At 44.9% G+C, this 21,934-nt stretch overlaps 1 protein-coding gene across 4 annotated transcripts in view; it reads right to left on the bottom strand.

Annotated features, from left to right (window-relative positions):
* Positions 1-21,934, bottom strand: part of LOC111863358 (A-kinase anchor protein 200) — an 86,264-nt gene that overhangs the window by 1,215 nt on the left and 63,115 nt on the right. For all 4 annotated transcript variants that reach the window (XM_023849614.2, XM_023849617.2, XM_023849615.2 and 1 more), the window contains 4 exons: positions 6,539-6,607; positions 4,355-4,495; positions 2,905-3,366; positions 2,477-2,539 (listed from right to left, as the gene is read on the bottom strand). In XM_023849614.2, the coding sequence (XP_023705382.1) occupies positions 2,477-2,539; positions 2,905-3,366; positions 4,355-4,495; positions 6,539-6,607 (735 nt within the window). The remainder of the gene's footprint in view (positions 1-2,476; positions 2,540-2,904; positions 3,367-4,354; positions 4,496-6,538; positions 6,608-21,934) is intronic.

The following is a 21,934-nucleotide window of genomic DNA, read 5'->3' as shown; positions in this document are numbered from 1 at the left end:
CACAATATAAATTCCACAGTACTGTCTAGGCTACAGTAAAGATGGTGATCTTAATACAGCACTGTCTAGGTCATAAAATGTGTAGAATAAGATAAATATTGCTTGAGAAAGTAAAGTAAATGAACATGGATAGTTGACATTATAAAAGTTGTGTCAAATAGTTCCCATTATGGCATAAAGGGCAACTGCTGTAATTGTGAAAATTAAACTAACTTTATTAGTTGATCGGATTATTCCTCTAGTATGCATTGCAAGTAAATCATCCTTATGAACTCTGTTACTGAGGTAAATGTATTTTGGCCTTGTCTGGTTTGCACACAAATATTGGTAATACTAATTCACCAATTTATGTGAAATTTGGTTTGAATAACATGCCACTGCAGACCTCTCCAGCATGATACTTGGGTAACTCTTACATATTAAAGATACAAAACTGTATATAAAATGTATGGGAAAGCTGCAGGCTCACGTGTATAAACACACAGAAATCCTTTTAACTCCATCTGGTTCCTCATAATCTTAAAATGCACAACACTGGATGGTACTCACTTCAAAGTGATGGAAGTACTCCCAGACACTTACTTCCTCTTCAATTACACTTCTGAATTCCCTGTTTATGGCTCTGTAGCTAAGCCCAGGATGTCTTCTAAATGTGAAGTCAATGTTTAGTTTTAAGGCCATTCCTTCAGCCTCCTGTCTTGAACATTGGACCTTGAATTGGTATATACGAAGCCTATTTCTATCTAAACCATTCTAGGAGCACCAATTCAATCTCACATTAAGAAGTTTTTAACTTTTTCCTGTCTGGCTGAATAATTACACAATGCAGAAGGATGTTTATTTTGTTTGCCATAACATTATTTAGCAGACATCAGTATGTGAAGTTATTCCTTTTTAATGGCCTTCACTTTCTCAGAAACATACATTTTATGTGTTTTTGCAGTCATGCATACAGCTGTACAATACATGTATCAATTTACTTTCATGCCACTCCACAAAATTCAACACATGGTCACTGTACATAACCTCACAAAAAGACTACACTACCAACTAGATGGATGGAGGTCAGAAAGTCACTGGTAATTTTGCACAACTTCTGCCGCTCACCGGGTGCCACTGAGTGCCACTAAGCACTGTAACATCTTTGATTTCTGTTGAGTGTCTATTTAATTTCTCAATCATCTCTGTATATATGTTATATAATGAGACAGAAGCTTATTAAACATGTAAAATGTCTGAAGTGTACATAAAATTTCTCTTCTTAGGTGGGATATCTTTTTTTTGTGGGAAACATTTTAAATGGGATTTCCAAGCAAGGATCACTGTATTAGTTAGTTATTAGAGAGGGTGGGTTTCCCCATGCACTTAGACCTGTAGTGGTCCATTGTGCTTCCCTCTATGATTTCTACCAGCCTCTATATCCTACCGGTATTGGTGCTTACCATCAGTCCCGCCCAGCCAGCGAGACCGGCTCTACTGGCTGAGAAGTATCTATAATGCTTCCCCCATCTACCGGAGGTATTAGTGACTGCTGTTGGGCGGCAAACGTCCGCAATTTTGCTCAGTGACCTCCTTTGGAGGTATGAGGTTCTTTTACGTGCCGTAAAGCTACGACATGGGACCCACGACTTAAAGTTCCTCCCAGAGGACTTGTTCCCTGAATTTTTCCGCCCTTAAAAATTCGATGAACTCCGCCGGGTATTTGAACCCGCGTACTACGAGTTATGAGGTGGAAACGTTACCTCTAGACTACGGAGGCCGCTAAGGATCACTGTATTACTCTGTAATGAATATCACTGTATTTAAGCAACACTCCAAAGAGTTGGGTTGGGTATCATTTTGTGGCCAGCAAACAGATCCGTACCACTATAAGCTATGAAAACCCTGTGACTGTCTACTGACTTGCCAACTAGGGTCAATTCTAGCCAGGGGCAGGAATTTTTCTTTTTGCAATCTTACCAGGTTACCTTATCATCTATACAATGAGGCTCATTCTTTAGCAATAAAGCAGTTGAAGCATGAAGCTGATTGCTCACCATCTAAGACCCTAAGTTAAGAATGTGTGGAACCTTACACCCCNCCCCCCCACATGACTTGATGGAATGGTACTTGAGCACAATTTCCTGTTAAGTACTGACATCAGTCTGTAACTCTGACAACACATCCAAAACTTGGGCCAAAAAGCACAATCATATTATGATCAAATTTACTTCTGAATAAAGGTCGTCACTTTCAACAGCAACTTGATCATAAATGCTGATGACCACATGTACAAGTTTGATGCACATGATACCTGATGCTGTCATTTTGTGGGTCATCTTTCAATGAAGAGCTCTATATAGGGCTGCATGATTTAATGGTCAGTAATGAACATTATTCTCTCTTCATTATGGGTCTGGCTATGGGATTTAAATGAGAGGAAGTATAACACAGGACCCAATACTACACAAAAAACACTAGAATGCCAGCAGCTCACCTGAACTGATTCTTGTGTCTCGGGTGTCTTGACTTCAGATGTCTGAACTGGTACCGGTTCAATCTAAAAACAGAGCACAGTATTCTCAAACTCTCAGATCAAAGGATGACCTACCTTTGTTTCTCTGAGAAGTGCATAGCACTACATATCAGTCCAGAAAAAGGGAAACCTTCTGGTAAATTAAGTAAAAGCACACAACGTGCAGAAGACAGAAAGTGTGGCAAAAATTATTCAAAATAATCAGTTCAATGGAAACCAACTGGAATGAAAATATTTGAAGGGAGACTAGAATGACTGATGATTATGCAGTTCCAGAATGGGAAACCTGCAAAAATGAGAAAACTAAATGAAGACAATGAAAAATAAGAAATAAAGTGACTTGATTCAACCTGTAATTACTGTTAGAAGCAACAATTGAGGTCAATTACCTGAGCTGGTGTTTCAGGTGGAGCTGGCACCTGATCCTCTATCAGGGGTACTGGTTCCACAGCTTGAATGGGTGCTTCAGTCTTCTCCTCCTCAACCAGTGCTGGTTCCTGAGCTTCTACTGCTTCTGGAACTCCAGCATCCTCTATCTTTGGTTCCTCAACAGGAGCTGGTGTCACTGGTTCCTCTATTTTGGCTACCACATCTTCCTCTACTTTTGGAGTCGGGACAGGAGATGCAGGCTGAACTGCAATGCCTGGAATGTCAATGGTGTCCTTTGGTTCTGCTGGGATGCTCTCCACTTGTGCTATGACCTCTGCCACTTTCTGAGGTTCTGTGATGGATGCAGATTCCACTTCTGTGGGTGGTGGACTTGCAGGCAGGGGTGGAGGGACTTCTTCTGATGCTGGAATGGATGCTGGTGCTTCAGCTGTTGGCTCAGAATTGCTGGCAGGTGTTTTTTGCTGCAAAGCAAAATGTTATGCTACAGATTTCTCATAATAAACCTGCCATTTTTTGACAAGTCATTAATAAACAGTCTTCAACATTTGCATAGTGCTATGGTTTCATTTAATCTGATATCCTCAGAGAAACAAGTCCAACTTGCTGCAAAGGCCTTGGATCTGACTGCCACAAATGGGGGGGGGAGATCTATGTTAAGCATTTAATGCAGTTCACAATGTTATATTTTAGTGTCCTGTTGCACTGATTTATGTCCATGATTTATTCTAACCATCTTACAGTGCATATATTTATTCACCTTGTCAGACACATACCCAGCAGGCCCAGCAGTATAACACACGCAGTCACAGGAGCAAGACACAACACAAAGCACAATACACACACGAAAGTAGGAAGAATACTCCGACAGAAGAAGATAGGTGTGACTCGCATATTGAGATACAACATAAGGATGACAAATCCTGAACAGTTTTAATATTTTTAATATTTAAAATTTATCAATATATATGACGAATATATATTTTAGTATAAAGACAACAGGGCATGCAATGAAGTAGTTTGACGTACATCGAAAAGCACCTGAAGATGGCACTTTTGTGCTGAAACATGTAGTGCAAGAGAGAAGAGTAAGGTGAATAAATGTATGCACTGTAAGACGGTTAGAATAAATCATGGACATTAATGCAGTTCTCTGGTCTGTCAACTAATATCACCCATGAATTATGATAAACAGAAATGTACCACTAAAACACACACTACAACCAGAGAATACCACATCCAAATGATTGACACAAAACCACTGAATTGTATAGTCACATAACCGAATATACATAAATTTGCCAGAAAAAAAAAAAAGACTTGTTATTTTTCAGGCTTTGTATAATACCTACAGTGAGCACCTTGAGTGCTAGATAGTTCTAGATATGTCAGTACCAAGATTCAGGGCTCAGCTCATGACAGGTACTGTGAACTTCAGTTTGGCACACAAACCTCATTGTCTGATTCCTGGACTTGTACAGGTTGTGCCTCGACAGCAGCAGGCTCCACAGTCTTTGTCTCGACTTCAGCAGCTATGATCTCCTCCTTCTTCTCGGTAACTTCGTTGTCATTTGCTGCATGGCTACCTGCTTCCTGTTACAGTGAAAAAACAAAGTTTTAAATCACAGCTGTGAGATATTCTGAAACTATGCACATATCCCTGGCACAAGACGAGGAAGGAGAATGGACAACGGATCTTGGAAAAAATGTTGTGAGGAAGTGAACTAGTTTAGGGTAGTGTCTTTTATGGTGCTGGTAATTAATATTACATCCTTGACCAACTGCATAAATATCAACTGTTCAAGAAAGAACCTGCACCATGGTATTAATTAGTGCTTCAGATTGTTAATTTTGAATAAAAATCAAAATTATACAATGGACACACTGGCAGGTCATCATAAAGCGCTACTGAGGGTAATCAAAACCAGTAAAGTAAAGGTATCCCTGTAACAGGCCGTGGAAGCCCACGGGGTTGTGAGATGTTGAGGTTCCCACATTTTCTAGACAATTGGCTCAAAGATGGCAGCCCTTTACCCCCAAGAATATTCCTGGTACTCATTTCTGTCAGAGAGTGAGTTGACCCCAGGGCCATAGTGCAGCTGGAAGGATCAGGTCAATTGAAAAACTCCCATGACCTCATCGGGACTTGAATCCGCAACTTTCCAGCTTGTGGCATAGTGCCTCAGTCAACTACGCTACCGCGTGCCAACCAGGCTGTACAAAAATCCACTACTCTCACTACCACATTAGAAAATGTGTAACAATCTTGTTTTGTAACAGGGCGACATAACCTTGTACGCTCTGACAGCAACAAGGGGAATTTTAACACCACAACAACTTTTGTGGTAACGCTGTATTCGCATAGTGGGGGGTGGAGTCCAGCTGGGTCCACTCGGCACGTCGGCCACCGATTGGCCTATTGTACCTGCCTCAGGTGATTCTGATGATGGAGGATTTGGTGGAATGAAGACTGCAAGTACTCGGAGAAAACCTGCCTCAGCGCCGCTGTGTCCACCACAAATCCCACTTGACCAGACCCGGGCTCAAACCCGGGCCGCCGCGGTGGGAAGCCAGCGACTAATCGCCTGAGCTATGGCGCGGCCTTTGCGGTAACGCTGTACGGTGGTGGTCAGGTCTATCAGTGTTTCAGAGAAGCAGTCTCCAACTTCACGGCAAAGTGACAAATTCTTAATTTCTCACAGTCCCATTGTCTGGTAATACATGTATGAGAATTAACTCAGTCAGACTATAACAGTTCTGAGAATGGCAAGCTAGTCTGCCATAGAACAGTGTCTTCACCCAAGAAATGAAGACATGTACATCTCAACAAACCACCCTGAAAGTCTTACTAAGCTTGCTCCAGAGAAATATGATGGAACAGTCTGTCTCCTATTTAATGTTTTGTTTCATATCATACTACAAATATAAAACTGAATCTTCGAGAAAGGGGATGGGGTGGTATGGACTGGATTACTGTGTCCCAAGATAGAGGCCAGTGACAGGCTCTTGTGAACACAGCAATAAAGCTTCGCATTCCATAAAATACTACAAAATGCTGAAGCAGCTCAGCGGCTTGTGGCTTCTCAAGAAGGACTCAGCTCCATGGGGTTGCCTTGGTAATTTGCTTCACCATCAATTTTCTGGAGAGATACTCTGAAGAGAGGAAGGGAATTTAGCAAGGCCCAGGTGGGTACACTGTGCAAGCTGGGAACACCGGGGTGATGTTTTGGCAACCTTTCCTGCTGCCCTTGATAAAATCCACCAACTCCAAGAACCAGGGTATATCATACATTTGTAGGCAACCTCACGGAAAAAAGTACATACATGCAAATTTCCCACTGGCACATGAATATAAAAAAGCATGTTGCCTGCAGAATTAGTAATTTTTTAACGATGATGCAACAGTCTGCGTCCCAGATGATGATGCACCCTCATTCCCATGGAAGATGGAGTATACACGGAAGCTCTGCGCATCCTCAATAAGTAGTATGGTTACGGTCGACCAACTATTCCCACCATGTGCCTTGTATCTTCTCTGGAGGATATTCCACATTTTAAAAAACATTGCTGCATTCATTCAGTTTCAAGGAAAATGCTGAAAGGAGGTGGGAGAATTGTAACTCTGGTATTACGAACCTCTTGAGGGGTCGGTGCTGCCTCAGCTGGGGCCACAGCTTCTGATGCCTCAACCTTCTCCTCGTTAACCTAAAATAAAAAAATATACATATCATGTCAAGGCCGCCTGTGGAATTCTTATAGTGGGATGTAAAGGGGGCGATGCATCCATCTCCTTCATGAACTGCACGCCCTGCAACCCAGACAGTGGTATAACCATTACGTCTGGAGCGGACGCCCACTATGCACTCGAAACTGCTTGCAGAATTTTTGTTTTAAAAACGCTTGGCCTCCTTGAACTAAGCAACGGGACTTTTACATACAAATGCATGAAAATATAAACTTCGTTCTTGGAACTTTACCAACACGATCCGCACAGCCTGTGTATAAAGATGTGCCATCGAAGTGCAGAAAGAAATGTGAAATTCCATGCTTTGGAATCCATTAATCAGTTCTGCCCCACTACAACGAACACAAGTTCAGTAAAATTCCATTATTCATTTTTGGCCAATAGCTATTTTCGTGACCCCTCCCCCAAAATAGCAAACGGACGAAGCAACAATGCATAATCGCAACGGAAGTAGTACCGGATATGTTGTCTGCAATTTCACGGCTTACTGAGTGGCCGCTACTGGCCAGATAGCGCGCGCGACTCCTTCCCACAGCTCGTATGGCAGTACGTTGAGAGGTGGCCTGGAGTTTGGTTCCTTTCGTTTATCGGCACTCCATATAACAGTTTTATAGCGATTAAATAACAGACGAGAAGGGCAAGCATTTAGCATGTATCAGCGCCAAGAAATGCCTGCAAAATTTTCGTCAGGGGAAAATATCCCGCCTGAGGGAGTCGGTATTATTTGTCTTAGTACATATTCTGAACGTGTGAAATGAATTAAGTTTGTCCAAGACAGTGTTCAACGGCGAATTTTTATGTTAACGGTTTGGTACCTTGCGTCCAATTAACATGGAATTTTTTTATCAACTGTCCAAAGAAAAGCTTAGGCGTGAAGTTCATGTCAAGTGCGCAGGACAGAGGGCGTCGCACAGGAAAACGATGGCAAGAAAGTCTCGTTGCTTGAACTCTGGCCACCCCTGAAGTACCCCCTGAATCCCTGATCAGCACTTGTAATATTCCAATGAACGCATTCATAGAGTTTCTTCTGTCTGGGGTGCCCCCCCCCCTCCAAAACAGTTTTTGTGCCCATAAAAAGGTCTGCTGCTGGATTATAACGGGTCTGGAATTCTGTACCGGACGCTGACAAGTGTAAACAGGGGTCGGACTGTCACTCGATGCAAGAAGTGAACGCATAGCAGGGAAGTACTGTCTGACCGTCGAATCACTGTTGTTTAAGACGAGTATGGTCTTGGGCCATGTGTTCGAATCTCACTGGGAACACAGGTCTGATTTTTCTATTTTGTAGGTAGATCCTTGCTATGGATCGATTCCACAAAGAACTGGTTGTGTCAAAATCTGCAGATTAAATTCAATTGAAATCTTAATACCATTAAAAACGGCTGGAGATGATGCAGAAACGACAAAGCCACAAACACACGCAAACATGGGTCTTCACCATATAAGAAGCCAGTATGCTACAGTTCAAAGTTACTTAAGCATATCAGTGAAGTAAACGTGTTTACTTGCTTCAAAGCAGATGTTTATTAAACAGTAGATTATCGGTCATGCTTACAAGTCATTCTGAGCAACATACATGCTATAAAAGAAGCACAGGAAAAACAACTGCTCTTCCGGCAAGTGTTGTAACTTAGTATAATGCATACCGAGGCCGCTCAGGTAAAACTCACGGCCACTTTCTGAAACAGGCCTCCGAGAAACAAAAATACAGAACATATCCGCGCAATTTATTGATTTTAAGTTATTCCCTGCAAACAGAATTTCTCGTAATGCCTGCAGCTTCTGTAGTTGACAGCGATCCGGCTTGGAACAACGTCTCTGGGTTATTTTTCATACAACTAAACACATTCTAAACGACTAAGTTCTTTTTTAAATATACGTTAAACAGCCCAGTTAAATAACTTTATTTGTAATGACTCAAAAGGTTACAGGTTCTGCGTGAAAAACACGCCATCGTCACACATTTCTATAGACTGCGTAGAGAGCAGTTCCGCATGCTATTCAGCAGTGCTGCTTGTGGGCTAACGTACTTATCTATTTTGTTCAGTCTCGTAACTACCTTCGCCCTGAAGCAGCACACTCAATAACATTATACAAAAGGTCTGACGGCGACGTAGGGCTGATGCCGAAACATGTAACCTTTTGAGTTATTACAAATGAAGTCGTTAAAATAAAGCTTCATATCATATACTTTGTATTCACTAAACAAAACAGAATTCAACCATTTAATTTTTAATGACATTCTTTGCTTCAACACAGTTCTACTCACCCCCGAAAACAGTAATCAAATAAAAATTAACAAAAGATTAACTGTTTCTAGCAAGACGCATTTCATAAGCCTGGTTGACTCAAGTGCATATTATTATTATTCTAACTCGCGCTAGCTTTGTAATTGGCATGTGGACTGTTAAGTTTGCACATAAATAAATAAGAGTTGACTACTATACTGAACCCGCGATTTAATGTTCCTTGGCCTCGCCTGCGTGTGACGTAACAACCGACAACTCGGGCCGTAGAATAACCACTTTTACCAGTTCTTAATTTCGTGTCCAAACGTGGAAGTATGCAAATTCGGCCAGAAGCACTGTGGTAATGAAAGTGCTCGCAAATAAAGCATACAACAGACAACGCGCCTAACCAACATGTGTCGGCCAAATGTTTCAAGGTGGAGAAACCTGAAAAGTGATAACGGATTAAATCAGGGCCGAAGTGTAAGCCACGATTTGGGCGACCGGTGGAACATGGGACCCTATTCAATGGGTAACGTCAGCTCTTTTCCAAGGGGTTATAGGGTTGGCCTCACTCATCGTCGTCCACTTTTGAGGTCAAGAACGCATGCAGCTATACCTCACTTCCGCCAAGTCTTATTGAGACGGTTACAGGTGTAGACCAGAGGGCCACTTGTCTGGAGACATTCACTTCGACCGAGAGTAACTTCACAAAATATTCCGGTCTCGGAATCCAGTTCGTTTACAGGGAGTGAAGACGACGCCGCGACTATATCATCCCTAACTGTGGTAAAATGACGAACAAATAATATAACAATGCAGGGAAATATTAATAGAGCAAAATCGAGGGATATGTGCTTGACACGTAGCAAGGATTCTGAGGCAAATACGTAAAGAATATCGGTGGGAAATTCTGTGGGGAAAACGATTACTTCGAAGACTGGCTAGGAGATGAGAGGGCATTAAAAGAAGTCCCATGCAGCAGTTAAACCGTGCACAATCAGTGTTTTGTTTGGCATAATTCGCGTCTCACAGTCATGTGATTGCATCACAATGGTGTCGCCATTAGCTTTATTTAGATGACCTCAGGCAAGGGCAACACAGATAATCCCCTCACATTCCTGGGCCTCCTCTTTTTTGATCCGAAAGAAAACTGTGATAATCATATTAAGCAATTTAGTAAGAGATTTCAATGCAAGGCTGTCATTAAAGCAAGAGAGGTCAACTGCTTTACAGGGCGTGCTGAGCTCGGCAGTGTACCGTCTGGTACAGAACAGGGGCATTACAGCCTCGGCCAAACAGGCTCACAGAATGAATACAGCAGCACGACAGAAACGGACACACAAGTTCAAGTTAGTTAGCATAGATACAAATCTACTGCTGTTAACAGCTGATGATAATATTAGAGAGAAAGGAACGAGATTTCTCTCCCATTTCTGAAATTATTCACCGTATCGGAAGACGATTAAAACGAAAGTTGTGAATATTCACGAGACCTATACTTTATGCCATAAATCAAATTGCGTGAGCCGCTGCCCCCCCCCCAAATTAACGAAGTTCAATCTGGACTTCATATGATAAGCATAATTATATGGGACCGACACGGAGCAAAATTAAAATAAGGTCGGTGAATTATAGTGCAGACTAGCAACACCATTAGTTGGGAAATTTTGGTGAAACAGGCCGACCTGCGCTCATTTTATGCAGCAAGGGGGAAAGAATACACAAAATGGCATGCCCTGCTCTGATTATGAAATCTAATTACGAATGTCCCTAGCGTACAACAGACGGTTGAACTGAACACTTCAGTGAATGAAGCTTATCTAAACACGCATCACTCACTCACAGAGCTGAGCCCTTCTTGAGAAGCGCTCATTATGGAGCTACTCAAGAATTTCCCAGCATTTTATGGAACCCGAAGGTTCATTACCGTGTTCACAAGAGCCCTCCACTGGTCCCTATCCTGAGCCAGATCAATCCAATCCATACCATCCCATCCTACCTGTCTAAGATCCATTTTAATATTGTCCACCCACATATGCCTTGGTCTTCCCAGCGATCTCTTTCCTTCTGGCTTTGCCACCAATATCTTACATGCCCTGCCGACCTCATTCTAATTACACTTGGAGAAGAGTACGAGTTATGAAGCTCCTCATTATGCAGTTTTCTCCAACCTCCTGTCATTTCATCTCTCTTCGGTCCGAATATTCTCCTCGACACCTTAAGTCTATGTTGTTCCCTTAATGTCAAAGACCAAGTTTCACACCCATACAGAACCACAGGCAAAATTACACTTTTTATATTCTAATGTTTATGTTTTCGGACAGCACACGAGAAGACAAATGGCCAAGGCCGATTTTGAAGTTGTGCTCAGGTCCTGAACAAGTTCAACGGCCTGACAGTCAACTTATAAAATCATTTTAACAGAACACCTTTACTACAGTTCTCGCATACCACTGACCCGCGTGCTTCCTCCTCTTCCGTGTGGATGGCAGAACGATTTACATGACGCTCTGTGACGATCGCGCTGCAACATGATCATGTAACCCACGTTCGTTCACGTGGCATTCTGATCGGCAAAGTGGCAATGAGGCAGGTTTCCTCCGAGCACTTTGATTTCCCCTGCAAATTTCATTCAACCAAATGCTCCATTTCTCTCACCTATCATCCATAATCCGGGGCTTATAGAAAGCGTCACTTCAGGCCCAAGTATCAACGGACTCGGTCTCATCCCACTCGAAGAATAACAACAAAAGAGCTTAAGTAGTTGAATACTGCACCACAGCTCTGTCTTCTGAAGTCTAAATACTAAAACCTGCTTAATTCCGCACATGCTAGAACGTTAGTTCTGAGAGCGGGGGGGCAGGAGGCTCCTCGCAATCCAGCGGTGGCTATGGAGCAGGAAACACGCAGAATGACAGCCTGAAGGTAAAATAATTTGTAAATTGTGAAGAGACAGACAGAAGAGAAAGTGGGGGGAGAGATATGAGACAACAGATTCATGAGGGACGGGGGAAAAAAATTCTTCCTCCGGTTTCGAAGTTTCCCAGGTAGTGCCCACTCATCCTTCTCGTAGAGGCACATCTTAGAAAGGATAAAGATACAGGAAGTGAAATGGTAAAGTTTTAGGATGTGGATTCTGTTATGTGCAGAGAAAAGAAGTTGATCCGGGGCTTTACTGCTTATGATCGGAATTAATTTTGATATCAACGCTGAAAGGGCTGCATTAGCATGAATTTGGAGAGCTACATTCGCCATTATAACACTAGGAAATTCGGTTCCAACTTCCGAGAAAGTACAGTATCTCCACACTAAAACAAACACTTAACGACATGTATAAATAATCACATTTTTTTCTAAGAACAAACATGCGCACATACTGTGACAGAAATGGCGAGTTAATGAACATTTTAAAGCACGCGCCGTACACAGTTGGTATAATCCCATTAACCCACTGAAGGGAAGCACATTACCTCAGGATCCATGAGTCTTCTACTCACAAACAAAACGAAAGTCTTGAACCGATAAACACTGCCACGGTAGTGAAAATTCGCGGGGAAATAGTCCCTTTATATAAATAAAGTCGCCCCCACAGTTCCGACTGGTTGCCAAACTGCAACGCGTTACATTTGCCCCTCAACATTCCTAACCTTCGCGCAAGGTTCCCACAACCCACAGGTGCCGCACAGGGTGTGGTTAGGATCAGATTCAATTTCGAACCCTCGAGAAGCGAGGCCGTCAGAAACAATGCGAATATTTACATCTTTGCAAATACAAGGAATCCCCAGAGACAGCACTATTTTCTCTTCCAGAAAATTTCCCTTGAACACTTCGTAATCACGACCTATTTTCCCTCACATGCTGTCTTTTCCGTTTCGTTCCGGGTTTGGTGTTCCGGCCGTGAAAAGGTGAGCAGGAATCTGTGAGGAGGCGGTCGAGGTTGCAAGACGAATCCATTATCCGGTTATGCCTTGTACTAGCAAGGAAGCATAAGTATCTGGTCCTATACTACACGTATTTAACTGTGCGAGGCACAGGGGGCTATAAACTCCGCGCTTTTAGTCCGCAAGCGAACTATACCAACCGAGCGACCGCCGCTTGTTGGCGAAGTTAGCGGTCTATTGGTCAAGAGTTCCTGGCTACATCCAGGGGTCCGGGTTCGATTCCCGGCGCTACCAGATTTTATGAGAAGTAGTGGGTCTGGAACGGGGTCCACTCAGCCTCATGAGGATAATGGAGGAGCTATTTCTAGGAAATAGCGGATCCGGTCTAGAAAACCGAGATTAACGGCCGTGGGGATTTGTTGAGCTGACCACGCGACACCCTCTATCCGCTAAAGTTGGCACAGGGGGCTCTACTTGCATTAACTCGACTGAAGCGCGTGGTAAAGTGTAACAAATGAAGACAGAAAACAAACGAGGAGAGAATAATGACATTTTAAATACACTTTTCTTGATACCGTATCCTTTACTGACCTTGTACATTTACCGCAGATACAAACCTACTGTCGACAAGCCATATAATCTACAACATCGAATAATACCATCAACATGTTCTGTATATCTGTCAACATAGATCGCACCAGTAACAAAAATGTTACATAAACTTATAGCATTCATATCTAATGCAGGAAGAATATTTTTGTAAGATTTGAGGCTTTCTCGGCGGTGACTATGAAGAAAGCAGTCTTCTGGGATTTGGCACCGTGTATATGTGGTGTTAACCGACGTTTCGGAGGAACGTATCGCCTCCATCTTCAAGGTAGAAGAAAAAATATAAGAAATCTGCAAGCGAAGAGACCGCGAGAACCGGTAAAAGTAGACTGTGTTGCAGTCTTCGCTTGCAGATTTCTTATATTTTTTCTTCTACCTTGAAGATGGAGGCGATACGTTCCTCCGAAACGTCGGTTAACACCACATATACACGGTGCCAAATCCCAGAAGACTGCTTTCTTCAAGAATATTTTTGTTGCAAAGAGCTGTTTGATATTTTCGTTAAGTACATAAAAATTAAACATGCCCAATAATTTTGAGTATTGAACTCCCGTGTCATATTAAATTCAATCAAAATTTGGTCAGTACTTTTATAAATGAGATATGCGGACAGACTGTTCGTTTTGTGATGAAGAAAGAAAGAACGAGTTGTTATAGACTGGGACGAAACTCAAATACACTTTGCTCCATTCCTGACCAGCGTTGCCAACAAGAGAACCCGACTGTATACAGAGTCCATGGCTCCCCAACTGCTTAACGCCAACAGCAACATAACTTCTAACTACGCAACATCATATCGTCACGTGTTGCGCAATGGAGGACACCCCTCCCTCCCCAGCGGTGACACGTGAAGCTCTGGCCACGGTGACGTACCAGGTGAGTCAGCGCTCCGCCCACCCCCGCACTGTGACGTGTCAGGCAACACCGCTGTTGTCACGGGCAACAGCGAACGGAATAAAAGCCAGCTGAGCAGCAAGCGAGAGTTAGTGTGTGAGCCGGAGCAAGACAGTTGGAATCTAGCAGCAGTCGCGGAAGACGAACATGACGAGTGTGATAATCAGTGATAGTCTGTGATAACTGAGAAGTAATTGGGAGTGTGTAACACAGTGACACTTATATAGCTCCCGTACTGTGAATACGTGTAGCCTACTGAGGACAGAGCGAAGAGATTATTGCGAATAGGGTTATAAAGTGTGAAACCCCGCAACAGTGTTATAATTAATTGTAGCCGATACTTGTAGGTTGTTAAATAAACCAATTAACAATCTGAACGGCGTCTTCAGTAACGAAACACGTTACACTGGTGTCAAAATTGTTTACGAACTTAAACGCGCCTTAACTCAGGACAAACTACTGAAACAAATTGTACTGCCACACGATTGATATGGAAAAATTGTTCTAACGCCTAGTGCAGATGCAAGACAGAATGGAGGCCAATCGAAAGAAAGACAAAGAGGATTTCCTGGCAAAATTAGATGCCGATAGGACCACTGACAAATATTTAATGGCCAAATCAGACTCCTATCAAGAAAAGGCGGAGATCGGCATCAAGGAATTGCTGGCCAGATTGGAGGACGACAGACAGACCGACCGAAGAGAACCGAAGGAGATGATGGACGTCAACCAAGCCAGGACAGACGTAAAGCTTCAGGAGCTTACAGAAAGAACCGGAAAAACACAAAGGGAACTGCAGTCAGTAGAAGTGTCCCTCTGCGCGCGGACAGATAANAGGTAAGTGTATTAAATAGAAGACGGTGAAATAAATCATGGACTTAAATGAGTGCAACAGGACGCTAAAATATAACATTAAAACTACAACGAAACCTGCGCAGAAATTGACGAAACGAGACACGAGTTCCAGGCCCGGTTGGACATAGTACAGATGAGGACCGAGCGGGGAATCACACCCACGATCAGCGCGGGCACAGCTCAACTACTGACATTCAACGGGAATTCAACGTGGAGTGTGTTCCGGCGACAATTCGAAACCGTAGCAGAACAAAACCGATGGTAGGACCGGGAAAAATCTACATACCTAATTACTGTCCTAAAGGGTCAGGCGGCAGAAGTACTACCCGGCATTCCAACAAATACGACTTATGAGGAAACATTTCAGGCATTGGAGGACCGTTTCGGGGACCAACACTTTGCAGCTGCTTACTACTGCCAGTTAAGAACAAGGCTGCAGAAACCAGGCGAATCCATCCAAGACTTTGCCACGGCCATTGAACTGCCTGCCCTTCGTGCCTACAGCAATCTACCTGCAGACAACACAGGAAGAGAGGCAGGAAAAGCGTTCGTATAGGGAATACGAGATGCCGATATAAAGATTCAGTTGCTGCTGAGAGGGGAGAAGACAGTAAACGAGGCCCTCCGACAAGCACTAGAGCTGCAGTCGGTACTGGTAGCAGTTAGACCTCACGAAGATAGCACCAAGACATACCGGAAGTTCCGATCGTCCACCACCCAACGAGGAGACGCTCAACAGTCCAGAAGCTGGAACTTTGAGAGCAGTAGCCACTACGGCAGAGGAAATGACAATAGACGGCACCAGGACCGAAAAGAAGGACCCCCAAGAAATAAGCAGGAATCGCCGGGGAAATCGGAATAGCGACCCGGAAACAACAGGGAAGCAAGCTGGAGAAACGATCAACTGGCGGGAAACGAGCAAGGGCCGGACAGGGGCGGACGTCGGCATATGCGTTAAGGACCCCACACTACGCACTCAACGACAAGAGTCTGGTCACTCAGGGATGGGTCGGCGATAAGCCGTGACAGGTGACAGTGGACACTGGAGCACACGGACCGGTAGTAAGACCGGATATCACTGCCGGATGGCCTGAAAAACACCCAAATCCAGATTTCACGCTGCAGACCGTGTCGGGAGTATCCCTACCCATCATGAAAAAGTCCTGTTTCGCCTTCCCTTCGCCACCACCGTCGATATATGTAACGTGGGAGATAATACAACATATTAATAATGAACATGGCGATGAGCTCGAAAATCAGCTGCGCAAGGAGCGTCCACAAATTCTGGTGTTCTGCTGGTGTGCTCCGTCGTTGAAATTCCCAGGACTTCGCGAATTCCATTTCGTCTAACGAGGCGACGGTCCAGACTGGGTATATTTTAGAGCCTGGGATTGTTTCGGATGCTGGAGCTGGTTCGGGTGCTGGAATTTGTGCTAATGCTGGAGTTAATTCGGGCGCTGGAGTTGGTTCGGGCGGTGAAGTTGTTTCGGGTGCTGGAATTTGTTCTAATGCTGGAGTTGGTTCGGGCGGTGGAGTTGAACTTGGTTCGGGTGCTCGAATTTGTTCAAATGCTGAAGTTAATTCGGGCACTGGAATTAGTTCGGATGATTGGAATGAGGGAAAGTACCCTTGTTTGAAAATTCCCACAGGAATTGCTAACATTGCGATGGTGAATACGGTAACTAATATTGTGGTCTTCATTATTTGTTTGCTTATTTTTCTACGCTTGAAAGTAAATAGATCTGTTGCCTGTTTCTTCCTCACAAGGTTTTCTGACACCAGTTACCTCGTGTTCGTCACTGTCTTTTGTCTGGCTTCATAATTCGCACTCTCCCTCTGGACACCGCGCACATACATGACGGAAAATGCAAACACCAGTCCGGTCACCCAGGGATGGGTCGGCGATAAGCGGTGCCAGGTGACAGTGGACACTGGAGCATACGTCACGCTAGTAAGACCGGATAACGATGCCGGATGGCCTGAAAAACAGCCAAATCCAGATTTCACGCTGCAGACCGTGTCAGGAGGATGCCTACCCATCCTGAAAATGTCCTGTTTCGCTTTCCTTCGCCACCACCGTCGATATATGTACGTGGGAGATAATACAACATATTAATAATGAAGACGGCGATGAGCTCGAAAATCAGCTGCGCAAGGAGCGTCCACAAATTCTGGTGTTCTGCTGGTGTGCTCCGTCGTTGAAATTCCCAGGACGGCGCGAATTCCATTTCGTCTACCGAAGCGACGGTCCAGACTGGGAATATTTTAGAGCTTGGGATTGTTTCGGATGTTGGAGCTGGTTCGGGTGCTGGAATTTGTGCTAATGCTGGAGTTAATTCGGGCGCTGGAGTTGGTTCGGGCGGTGAAGTTGTTTCGGGTGCTGGAATTTGTTCTAATGCTGGAGTTGGTTCGGGCGGTGGAGTTGAACTTGGTTCGGGTGCTCGAATTTGTTCAAATGCTGGAGTTAATTCGGGGACTGGAATTAGTTCGGATGGTTGTTATGAGGGAAAGTACCCTAGTTTGAAAATTCCCACAGGAATTGCTAACATTGCGATGGTGAATACGGTAACTAATATTGTGGTCTTCATTTTTTGTTTGCTTATTTTTCTACGCTTGAAAGTAAATAGATCTGTTGCCTGTTTCTTCCTCACAAGGTTTTCTGACACCAGTTACCTCGTGTTCGTCACTGTCTTTTGTCTGGCTTCATAATTCGCACTCTCCCTCTGGACACCGCGCACATACATGACGGAAAATGCAAACACCAGTCCGGTCACCCAGGGATGGGTCGGCGATAAGCGGTGCCAGGTGACAGTGGACACTGGAGCATACGTCACGCTAGTAAGACCGGATAACGATGCCGGATGGCCTGAAAAACAGCCAAATCCAGATTTCACGCTGCAGACCGTGTCAGGAGGATGCCTACCCATCCTGAAAATGTCCTGTTTCGCTTTCCTTCGCCACCACCGTCGATATATGTACGTGGGAGATAATACAACATATTAATAATGAAGACGGCGATGAGCTCGAAAATCAGCTGCGCAAGGAGCGTCCACAAATTCTGGTGTTCTGCTGGTGTGCTCCGTCGTTGAAATTCCCAGGACGGCGCGAATTCCATTTCGTCTACCGAAGCGACGGTCCAGACTGGGAATATTTTAGAGCTTGGGATTGTTTCGGATGTTGGAGCTGGTTCGGGTGCTGGAATTTGTGCTAATGCTGGAGTTAATTCGGGCGCTGGAGTTGGTTCGGGCGGTGAAGTTGTTTCGGGTGCTGGAATTTGTTCTAATGCTGGAGTTGGTTCGGGCGGTGGAGTTGAACTTGGTTCGGGTGCTCGAATTTGTTCAAATGCTGGAGTTAATTCGGGGACTGGAATTAGTTCGGATGGTTGTTATGAGGGAAAGTACCCTAGTTTGAAAATTCCCACAGGAATTGCTAACATTGCGATGGTGAATACGGTAACTAATATTGTGGTCTTCATTTTTTGTTTGCTTATTTTTCTACGCTTGAAAGTAAATAGATCTGTTGCCTGTTTCTTCCTCACAAGGTTTTCTGACACCAGTTACCTCGTGTTCGTCACTGTCTTTTGTCTGGCTTCATAATTCGCACTCTCCCTCTGGACACCGCGCACATACATGACGGAAAATGCAAACACCAGTCCGGTCACCCAGGGATGGGTCGGCGATAAGCGGTGCCAGGTGACAGTGGACACTGGAGCATACGTCACGCTAGTAAGACCGGATAACGATGCCGGATGGCCTGAAAAACAGCCAAATCCAGATTTCACGCTGCAGACCGTGTCAGGAGGATGCCTACCCATCCTGAAAATGTCCTGTTTCGCTTTCCTTCGCCACCACCGTCGATATATGTACGTGGGAGATAATACAACATATTAATAATGAAGACGGCGATGAGCTCGAAAATCAGCTGCGCAAGGAGCGTCCACAAATTCTGGTGTTCTGCTGGTGTGCTCCGTCGTTGAAATTCCCAGGACTGCGCGGATTCCATTTCGTCTGCCGAGGCGACGGTCCAGACTGGGAATATTTTAGAGCCTGGGATTCTTTCGGATGCTGGAATTTGTGCTAATGCTGGAGTTAATTCGGGTGCTGGAGTTGGTTCGGGCGGTGAAGTTGTTTCGGGTGCTCGAATTTGTTCAAATGCTGGAGTTAATTCGGGCACTGGTATTAGTTCGGATGATTGTAAATCAAATCCAGATTTCACGCTTGAGACCGTGTCGGGAGGATCCCTACCCATCCTGAAAGTTCTGTTGACCCTTACCCTGGGGCGCCGACCGATAACAATGTGGGTTTTCGTCGCGAATATCACAAATGAGCTCATCCTGGTACTGGACATACTGCGCGCCTATGATGCGTCTGTGGACATAGGGCGCCAAAGTCTGCTTCTGGCGGAAGAAGTTTCGTTATGGAGTCCTGGGGCAGGACCCCGTCTTTCCATGTTAGTAGTGGCAAAGGACCATGTGATACTCGCACAGAGCGAGGGAATAGTGATGGCTAAAATGGAGAATCATCTGGGAGTAAAAAGTGGTCTAGTAGAACCAAGCCAGCATGCCCATCCGCCTGATGGCATCTACGTAGAAGGACCCTAGTTCAGGACGGTCAGGAAGTACCAGTGAGGGTCATGTTATCCAAAAGGAAAAAAATGCTCAGGAGAGGATCTCCTCTGGCGCACTGTGAGCCAGTAACACTTGTGACTTTTCCCGATGTGGGGCACCCACCAGAACCAGGCCGAAAACCGAAATTGGCGGACGTCACCACAGCGGCCAAGCCACACCTAAACGCCAGAGAATTTCAAGAATTAGAAGAACTCGTGGCCGAGTACGCTGAAATCTTCGCACAGGACAACGAAGATCATGGAAGGATAAACAAATTATATCACCGCATAGACACGGGAAAAGCCCGACCAATTCGACAGCAACTGAGGAGTGTACCCCTGGCAAAACAAGCAGAAGTAAAGGAAATGCTCGATAACATGCGAGGACAGGGGGTTATAGAAGAATAGGACAGCCCTTGGTCGTCCCCGGTCGTTTTGGTCAGGAAAAAGAATGAGCTCCGTTTCTGTGTGGACTACAGAAAGCTGAACGACGTCACCAACGGTTGCTTTCCACTATCCCGTATTGACGACACCCTGGACACGCTGGCCGGAGCCAAATTGTTTTCAACTCTCGATTTAAAGAGTGGCTATTGGCAAGTCAATGTACACCCAGACGACAAAGAGAAAACAGCGTTTTCGACAGGCCAAGGGTTATGGCAGTTCACAGTCATACCCTTTGGACTCTACAATGCTCCGGCAACCTTCGAGAGGCTAATGGAGACAGTCCTACTAGGGCTCACGTACGATTCATGCCTTGAGTATTTGGACGACGTGATCGTAATAGGCCGCATATTCCAAGAACACATGCTCAACCTACGGAAAGTGTTTGAGAGGTTCAGGGAAGCCCGTCTGACTCTTAACCCGAAAAAGTGTAAACTTTTGCAGGAAGAGGTCAGGTACCTCGGTCATACTGTTTCACCAGAAGGGGTATCCACCGACCCGGAGAAGTTGAAAGCCGTGCGAGAATGGCCGACCCCGAATGATAAACATGAAATTAGGAGCTTTCTGGGACTATGCGCGTATTACAGGCGATTTATTTCAGGGTTTTCCAACATTGAGAAACCACTAACGAAACTAACGGAAGAGAAACAAACCTTCCAGTGGACTCCAGAAGTGGAGGCCGCTTTTCAAACACTAAAGGGTGCCCTATGTGCTGCCCCTATTCTTGCCTACCCACAGCCAGGAGAGAAATTCATTGTGGACACAGATGCAAGTAATGTCGGAATTGGATTACTCTCTCAAATACAGGACGGACAAGAGCGTGTCATAGCTTACTTCAGCAAGACGCTAAACAAAGCTGAGAGAAATTGCTGCGTAACCCGGCGAGAACTACTTGCCATAGTGAGGTCACTGGAACATTTCCACAAGTACCTCTACGGACAACAGTTCCATCTGCGAACGAACCACTCTGCGCTTACCTGGCTTATGAGTTGGAAGGACAAACTGCGCGCTGGATACAGCGTCTACAGGAGTACAACTTTACTTCTGAGCATCGTCAAGGCCGGAGACATAACGCCGAAGCCCTTTCTACACGGCCCTGCTAAGGGCAATGTGCGCACTGCCACAAAATTGAGACACGGGCAGATGTAAAGCAAATACGCGCTATTGGAAACCTACCGGCAGCCGGCTAGGACCCGGTTACCATAAGAGAGGAACAGCTAGAAGACCCAGACATAGGGCCTATTCTACAGGAATTAGAAAACGGCCAAGGACCGAAATGGCAGGATATTGCGGATCGTAGTCCCACGCACAAAAGCTACTGGGCCCAGTGGAAATCGGTCGTGTGAGAAACGGCGTACTAGAGCGCGACTGGGAATCCGCCAACGGAAGAAGCAGTTCAGATAATTATTCCTCGGAGCAGGGTGAAGGACGTTCTGAGCGAACTATACGGTGGACCGTCAGGAGGTCACTTCGGTGTCAACAAAACTCTGAATAAGGTTCGGCAGAGATTCTACCGGCTCCAAGCAAGATCCGATATTGAGAAATGCTGTCGACAGTGTGACACACGTGCAGCCAGTTGGGGACCGCGGACCAAGAATCGTGGGCAAATGCACCAGTATAATGTCGGGGCTCCCACAGAGAGAATAGCCATTGATATCGCAGGGTCCTTCCCATGAAGCGACCAAGGAAACCGATACTTACTGATCGCTATGGACTACTTTACCAAGTGGCCGGAAGTGTACGCCATTCCGAATCAGGAGACGTCGACAAT

The sequence above is a fragment of the Cryptotermes secundus genome, unplaced genomic scaffold (genome assembly GCF_002891405.2).
Source record: "Cryptotermes secundus unplaced genomic scaffold, Csec_1.0 scaffold509, whole genome shotgun sequence".
Taxonomy (NCBI): domain Eukaryota; kingdom Metazoa; phylum Arthropoda; class Insecta; order Blattodea; family Kalotermitidae; genus Cryptotermes; species Cryptotermes secundus.
This window is presented reverse-complemented; position numbering and strand designations above follow the sequence as displayed.